General features: G+C 44.7%; 1 protein-coding gene across 1 annotated transcript in view; it reads left to right on the top strand.

Annotated features, from left to right (window-relative positions):
• The first annotated feature begins 3,766 nt into the window (after positions 1 to 3,766).
• The window catches only part of CCT5 (chaperonin containing TCP1 subunit 5), a 106,023-nt gene continuing 101,011 nt past the window's right edge, over positions 3,767 to 8,778 (top strand). Inside the window, exon 1 of the mRNA XM_073678359.1 lies at positions 3,767 to 3,979. Within this exon, the coding sequence (XP_073534460.1) occupies positions 3,875 to 3,979 (105 nt within the window). The 5' untranslated portion in view covers positions 3,767 to 3,874. The remainder of the gene's footprint in view (positions 3,980 to 8,778) is intronic.

Here is an 8,778-nt window from a genome sequence, read left to right as displayed (position 1 = left end):
CCCGCCCCCCAGTGAACCTATCAGGGAGAGCTACTTTAGGTTCTGGTCCGGCTTGCTCCTGAGGATGCCAAACCTTGGACCTAACGTCCGCCAGCTCCATGGACAAACTCTGCAATTGCCGAGCTAGACCGGCTACTGGATCCATAGTAGCTGGAGAAAAACTAAGTGGGTCGGTGAAAATGTCACGCTGTCTCTGTATACTGGAGGTAGGGGGCCTAAGCTGACCCTAAGCTGGGGCCCTGACTAATCCCTCAACCTGGAGGTACTGTTAAAGGTACAGAGGTCCAGGCCGCCAGCGTAACCCCTACCTCCTGAAGATCCCTGCACCTCAGTAATCTAGTCCTGAGAAGGACCCCGATCACAACCAAAGGGAACAAGAAATAATATGCCCAAACACAGTATTTAGACGAACGAGACAGTACAAGGGAAAAACCAAAACCACCTTGCATACAAACAACTTCTCAACTACAACAGAGGGAAAACCAACGGGAAAGGAGATAAATGATAAAGCGAGGAAAGGGAAAAAACACTTCCAAGTACACTTATCTCAGCAACTCCAAACACCACGATCCACTCTGTCAGTCTGAATGAAATGCTTTCACCGACACCTCCCAGACAGACCAGCAGGTATATGAAGGAGTCTCACTACAGAAGTATTGATTGCAGCTGGGCGAGGCTGGACCTCATCTAGCCCAGAGAGAGAGAGAGAATTAACTCCCTCACTGCCGAGAAACACAAAGCACCAACAAGTCAGCTGCGAGAAGTCAGGCTGTGTACTCGTGACGATCTTCGTGGCAACACACCCGTGACAATACCTGACAGGAGCCCATACATTCTCCTGCCTCCAATAATATATACCTGACAGGAGCCCATACATTCTCCTGCCTCCAATAATATATACCTGACAGGAGCCCATACATTCTCCTGCCTCCAATAATATATACCTGACAGGAGCCCATACATTCTGCTGCCTCCAATAATATATACCTGACAGGAGCCCATACATTCTGCCGCCTTTAATAATATATAGCTGGTAGGAGTCTATAGATTGTTCTGTCGTCACTTGTGAGTGTAGAATGTATGGGCTGTAGTGATGGGTAGCTCCTGAACGAGCCGGCTCTTTATAGTGAATCATATCAGTCGGCTCCTGGCAGGGAGCCAATTGAAATTTAAACGGCTCTATGACAGTTCACGTTCCACAGTCAGTCCCCTCTGGCCCCGCCCCTCCCTCCCCTCTGGCCCCGCCCTCCCCCTCTGGCCCCGCCCCTCCCCTCTGGCCCCGCCCCTCCCTCCCCTCTGGCCCCGCCCCTCCCGGCCCCTCCCTCCCAGCAGTAGTCACTCTGATCTTATCCAGGAGACTGAGAATGCCTGCTCCTCCTGCTGCTGCACATAGCACTGACTCACAGCCCCGCCCCCCTCCAATCTGTGACAAGCAAGCAGCAGTCAGGCACTTTATTAAAGGAACACTGACATCTGGATTTAGCCTGATTATAGTTATTTACCGCCAGCTTGTAAATCCTCGCTGAGCGAGGGAGAAACAGCGGATGTAAATGTGCGTCCCTTGTTCTCTCTCATTCACTTGAATGGAAGAGAACAAATGATCCAGCGATGCATATGGGCAGGGCGGATAAGGATCTCCTCTGCAAACATACCATCGCTGGATTGAGCATCACTGGATCGCAGGCTCGGGTGCTGCATGGTCCATGCGGTCAGTCAGCGAGCGCTGGCCGACAACATGGTCGCATCCTGTGTGTCTTTTGCTGAATAGGGCTCCGGCACAGGACAACTTCCATGGAAACCCATGTAAACAGTTACATAGGTTTTTATGGAATACCAGCAGGATTGAAGCAGAATTTTTAAAATAAGTATATGGAGAATATACCTATTTTAAAAAGTTCTCTTCAATTAATGGCACTAATGCCCATGTGATCCAACCCCTTTAATGACATTATATTAGTGATGGCAAAAGACATTGGTCCTTGATGGAACACCAAAAAAACAGTCTTTTCCAAAACAGATAATAACAGAAGAAATAAACTGAATCAGTCCACCCAAGCTATGGCACTTAGTTTATCTATCCAATGGGCCCTAAAGACAATTTTAGGCTGCCTTCACACTTTGTGGATTTGCAGCGGAGTTTCCATGCAGATCATCAGCGTGGAAATTCCATGGCATTTACAGAAGCCAACAGTGGCAATGGTTTTTATCCAAAACACATTCTCACTTCGTGGAAAAATTCAGAATCTGACATGAGGTGTGAAATTGGCTTCAGCAGCAGCATGTCAGTATGTACAGAATATCCGATATGCGAAATTCATTGCAGTCAATGGACGGGTGAATTCCGCAGCAAATTCCTTATCTAAATCCGCCTGGATGCAGATGCCACATTTGACACTGCAGTTTTGCTGCAGACTGTTTGCAGCAGACAGCCCACAGCGAACTTGCCAAGTGTGAAGGTAGCTTTAAAATGTGGCACTGATAATTAGTATCTTGTTGGTATTTTGCATGTTCATTTTGTGTTTGTTAAAGTTTTTACAGCAAATAATATAAAATCTGGTTATTCTGGAAACTATTCTGTTTTATGTCATAAATTGGCACATGTGTAGATTTTTACTAAAAGGTATACAATCATGGGTTAAAACATACCAGAATTTGGCTTCAAATTTAAAGCCAAAGGTAATAGGAAATGAAGAGCCATTTTCGGAGCCAAAAGAGCCGGCTCACCAAAAAATCGCATTTTAGGCTATGTGCCCACGTTGCATTTATGAAGCAGAAAATTTCTGCTGCATAAATGCAAGTCCTCTCCCGGAAAAACGCATGCGGAATTCCGCACGCGTTTATCACGCATTTTTCGCGCGTTTATCACGTGTTTTCCACATGCGGAATTGCCTTGCGTTTTTTATGCATTGGACAAAGGCAATTCCGCTTGCGGAAACGCAAAATTAAATGACATGCTGCGGATTTTTGAACGCGGCATAAACGCTGCGGAAAAATCCGCAGCATGTGCATAGAACTTGCGGAATGCCATTGGGGACCATGGGGTGCGGATATACATGCGTTTTTCAAGCGTTTACGCTGCGGAAATTCCGCAGCATATACGCTTGAAAAATGCTACGTGGGCACACAGCCTAAGGCTGCGTAAACGCTTGCGTAAACGCTTGAAAAACGCATGTATATCCGCACCCCATGGTCCCCAATGGCATTCCGCAAGTTCTATGCACATGCTGCGGATTTTTCCGCAGCGTTTATGCCGCGTTCAAAAATCCGCAGCATGTCATTTAATTTTGCGTTTCCGCAAGCGGAATTGCCTTTGTCCAATGCATAAAAAACGCAAGGCAATTCCGCATGTGGAAAACGCGTGATAAACGCGCGAAAAATGCGTGATAAACGCGTGCGGAATTCCGCATGCGTTTTTCCGGGAGAGGACTTGCATTTATGCAGCAGAAATTTTCTGCTTCATAAATGCAACGTGGGCACATAGCCTAAATCCATCACTAATGGGCTGCTGTCAGGACCTGGAAGGAGACATTACATTCTAGGCTCATCCCACATACAAGGCTGGAGCTCAGAAAACATATTTTAATATCTTATTAATCAGTAGCTTTCCCAGAAAGTATTGAGCCAAAATCGCAATTATAATAGTAAGCGGGATAGTGAATATGATGCATTAGTACATAGACTTGTAATTAATCTTTGGTGGTAATACCTATGCTGGTTTCCCCCCTACGTAATGAATAGTGGTATGTTCTGCAGTAGACGTTTCCAGAATCTGCCGTAAAGGGTACTCTTTGTGTACTGCGCATGCGTAGCGTACTGCCGGTTACAGATTTGCTGGGCAGTTGGTGGGCTGCGGCTGTGTCCCGGTATCGCTACCATGTCTGCTCTAGGTACTCTCGCCTTTGATGAATATGGGCGGCCGTTCATCATTATCAAAGATCAGGATCGCAAATCCCGTGTGTCCGGTTTAGATGCGCTGAAGGTGAGGAGCTTGTGGATGTAGCGGCAGGACGCATGTGGTTCTCGGGCCTCAGCCACGTGGGAGCAGGGCGCCCGCCGTGTGTGACCTGTGGCGGTTCTTATGTGGATGCTATTGTGTGCCATGAGGCTGGTGACTAGCAGGAGGCCGCTGCTGCCGAGGTGCCTTTCCCGTGTGGCGCCATCTCGCCCCTTAGTGGTCGCTCCTGGCGGGGGCTGCCCTGCTTGCTGGCGGTGCTGGCATGTTCTTCTCTTTTGTCTCCACAACTGGCATTAATGCGGAAGTCCTATTGATTGTCAGTTTCTCCACTGGGCTGACATTCTGCGTGTTCTTGTCCGTAACAGAAGTATGGCAGCCATGCTTATACTTCGTCTGCCTGGTTTAAGACAGTGACAAAGCAACATTTCTGAAGTTGTTTTTTTGTCTTTTTTTCTGTTTATTTTACAGGTTTAAATTGGTTGTCCACTACTTTAGATTTACCCCCCCCCCCTCACAATGTATCCCCCCGGGCCCGTAAGACTTTTTGTAAATACCTTCCATTGCAGATAATGCTTGTGAATGGCGCTATCACTAGCCGCTCACAGACATCATGTGACCCCCAGCTGCAGCCGGCTCTGACATCCGCTGATGTCACGACAAGTGCTGGCAGCAGCCGGGGGTATTTTTCTTCCTGGTTGCACTGTGGATGACAGGCTGTCGTCTGGGTTACCCCCCCCCCCGCGTTACACCAGGCATCCACCGCGCGTTCTGCCTCTCCTCATTCATTGAGAAAGCTAGCGGTGGATGCTGGGTATGATGCGGGGAGTAACCCCGCCGACAACCTAGCAGCCACCGCGGGGACCCCAGCTCCGAGTCACGCCTCACTTGTCGTGACGTCACCGCGAGTTCACGTGATGCCTGTGAGCAGCCACCCATAGCGCCGCTCACAGGTAGAAACAGCAACATAAGGTATTTGTAAAAATCCTTAGGGGCTCCGGGAGGATACATTGGGGGGGGTAATATAAAGTACTGTACAACTTCTTTAATTACAACAATAAAACAATAAAAAATTACAGTTATGCAATGCAGCAAGTAGTCCTCATATGAATACGTTTAAAAGCGGCTACAAAAGTCATATAACTGGCACAAAAATGAGCATCAAAGTGGGCACTGAAGGGCATTGTTGAAAGGTTTAATTGACTTTGGGCCATTGATCTCACACTGCAAACACATCAGGGTTGCTTGCATCTACCTCAATTCACTCCAGCCTGGCCCTAACTGGTTATGGGCATCAAAGTGGGCAGACAGTCAATTTTGATGAGTTGAAATAGTGTCACTGCACATGTGGTGACCGCAAGATACATTGACTGCGCATGCGCCTGGAGCCACAGGTCACAGCGTGTGCGCACTGAAGCTGGTAATCACATAGTCTCAGTGCGCAACCAACAGCCCCACGTGTGCAAATGCACATGCGCCCCACAAACATAGCGCTTGCCTGGAGCTGTATTCTAATGTCATGAGCGGCGCCAGCACTGACTGAATGCAGCGTCCGCCCATGGCTGAGTCTGAGAATCACAACCCTATGACTGAATACAAGCTGGTAGGACAAAGCATATAAAACGTTATAACATCATTATACTACCACTGATTTTAATGAAAACATTTTGTTAGTGATGCACATTTCATCACTAACAACGCTGTGGGGCAGTTTACTCCCATCTGGTCAGACATAGAGGATCTAAAAAGATCAGGAGCAATAACTTCAGTCCCTCTGATAGAAAGATTCTGGGATCACCATTCAAACCTTTTTTCTCCATCAGAAAGTTCTCAGGCGAGTCCCGTACTATAATTAATTTAAAACCTTTAAAACGATGGGTAAAATACAAAAGATTCCAGATGAAGTCAATAAAGTAGACTATTCCATTGATGGACAAGAACGCTGTAATTTTTTACTTAAAATTTCAAACTCTTATTACCATGTGCCCATTCATCCTTGCCCGCAAAGATTTCTAAGATTTGCTGAAAAGATCCCAGAATGGATTTGCCACTTCCAATTTCAAAGTCTTCCCTGTGGTCTAGCCTCAGCCCCTCGGGTATTTGGGTATTGCAGAGATCATAGCCTTTCCAAGAAAGAAGGGGATCATCATAGTCCCCTACTTAGACAACTTCCTAATAGTAGCCATCTCAACAGGGAGTTACTGAGCCATCTAGAAGTATCAGTCTTAACACTAGAACTACTGATGGAGTCATTTTGACTCCTTTCGTTTTTTATTTCTCTTCTGTGACTACATTTTTCAGAATTCCGGCTTGAAACTCGGTGACTTTTCCTCAAATATGATGTGAAAAAAGATTTTGTGAGAATAAATAATTTTGGTGAAAAATTTGCGCGTTTTTTTCAAAATTTACCAAGAACTACTGAAGGGAGTCATTTTGACTCCCTACTATATTTTGAGGTCCTTTTGTCACTAAATGTTGCTATAAAGTTTTGTGCATAATTTTTTCACTCTGTCTTATTTACCCTGATGTTCATATAGATGTAGTTCAATTTACCTGTCAACTTTTCACATTTTCCTTGTGTTTTACCTGCTTGTATTACTGTGTAATGCTGAACAAACTCTATCTGATGAGGAGCTAGATGCATTCATTGCGATATTCTATGCTCGTGGAATATCTGGCACGAACCGTCACTCGATTAGCAGTATTTGGTGTAATGACTGGGGAATACTGTTTTGCAAAGCGACAATGAAATTGTTGAAATTATGAGGTTTCTCAGATCTGATGAGAAATCTACTCGATCGGAGAGACTGCAAACGGACAAGTTTGCTCTATTTTCTACTGTGTGGGACAGGTTTATTGAAAATTGTATTGCGTGTTACAAACCTGGCCCATACATAACGGTGGATGAGCAACTTTTCCCAAGCAAAACTAGGTGTCCATTCACGCAGTACATTCCTTCCAAACCAGATAAATATGGCCACAAATATTGGCTAGCTGTTGATAAGAGGAGCAAATATCTGGCAAATGGCTTCCCTTATCTAGGCAAAGATGACACACGCCGTGCTGAGGACCGTTTAGCTGACCATGTGGTAATGAAGTTATTGGACCCGTTTTTGAAAAAAGGTCGCAATGTTACAACCGTTAATTATTTTACTTCAGTAAAATTAGCTAAACAGCTAAAAAGCAAAGGAACAACCATCGTGGGAACACTGAACAAGATAAGGCGAGAAGTGCCTAAAGAAATAAAATCCATGAAAGAGGAATTGTACAACACTAAAGTGTTTAGAAATGAAGACAATTTTACACTTACAGTATATCAAGGAAAGCCCAACAAAAATGTTGTCATTTTGAGTTCCGTCCATCCAGATGTTGTTGTTGCGTCTGATTCCGCTAAAAAAACTCCAGAAACGGTAAAGTTTTACAATGAAACAAAATATGGAGTAGATGTAGTGGATCAGATGGCACGAAAATATACCACACGAACATGCACAAGGAGATGGCCTGTTCATGCATTTGAAAATGCCTGGATAATATTCAAGGAGATTACCCACCAAAAAATGTCACGCAAGGCATTTTTGCAAACGCTTGTGAGAGAGTTGAGTGGTCCTTATGTCACAGATAGGGAAAAGGGTTCCACGTCCCAAGTTTCTACATGCTCAGAAGTGATGGTTCAAACAAAATTTTGCCAGATCAAAGAAAAGTGCAAGAAAAATAGATCTGTCGGAAATTGTAAGACTTGTGGTAAGTCTTTGTGTGGGCAATGTACTGCCATAAATCAAAGGCAATGCCTAAAATGCGAAACACCAAATGTTTAGAAGGTGAATTCTGCGCCATATTTTCATTTTTATGCTCCTCCACCTACATTTTCTCTGCTTTTTGTTCTTCAGTTGTTGTTTATATGTGTGCACTTGAATAAAAAAAATGTTTGAAAAACGTCTATTATAATTATTGTTATTTTCTGTAGAAAAATAAGAAAAGCAGAAAAAAAACAATCAAAAGCATTACTGTTGGATCTCACAATAATAATACATTACAAAAAATATAATTATTAATGAATAACCACAAATGAAACTCTAAAAATAAACGAAAACAAGCAAGGAGTCAAAATGACTCCTTTCAGTAGTTCTAGGCGTGGTCACGAGTCCAGTAGTCCTAGTGTTAACACTACAGAGGTTGGGTTGGGTCATAAATTGGAGGAAGTCAGACCTGGACCCAGGGACCTGAAAAATATTCCTTTAGTGTCCTCCTGGATTCCCATCTAAGAGTGTGATTCCTTCCAATAGAGAAGCAGAGGTCATTGAGAAATGTTTGTCTGTAACTAAAACATTGTTGTTCAAGCAGGTTAGCAATGGGAATTCTGGATATGACATCTTGAATTCCCAGTGTTCGATGAAGTCAGAACAGCCCTCTGAAGTTCCCTTGATTGGACCGATCTACATTGGACAGATGACATTTAACCTTAGACAAGGATTTGTTCCTGTCTCTAGCAGTGAGGAGATCTCTGGTCTGGTGGACCATTCCCAGAAACCTTCAAGTAGAGTGGGTTTCCTCTCCATGCGTGACAATCACTATTGATGCAAAGCAGTTAGGATGGGGGGCCCACCTGGAGGGAAGGTTTCTATAAGGAGTCCAGCCTACAAAAATTCAATCCTGAACCTACAATTAGGCTATGTGCCCACGATGCAGAAATGCTCTGGATTTTTTCCTGAGCGTTTCTGCATCTCCCTGGCAGAAAAAACGCATGCGGATTGTACATGCGTTTTACCTGCCAGGGACATGCGGAAGTGAAGCGTTCTTCACATGCATTTCCGCATGCGGGTTGTCAA

The sequence above is a fragment of the Phyllobates terribilis genome, unplaced genomic scaffold, assembly GCF_046119375.1.
Source record: "Phyllobates terribilis strain yellow unplaced genomic scaffold, ASM4611937v1 Scaffold_4__5_contigs__length_816908805, whole genome shotgun sequence".
In the NCBI taxonomy this organism is placed as follows: Eukaryota; Metazoa; Chordata; class Amphibia; order Anura; family Dendrobatidae; genus Phyllobates; species Phyllobates terribilis.
The sequence above is the reverse complement of the archived record's forward strand: the minus strand, read 5'-3'. Positions and strand labels throughout refer to the sequence as shown.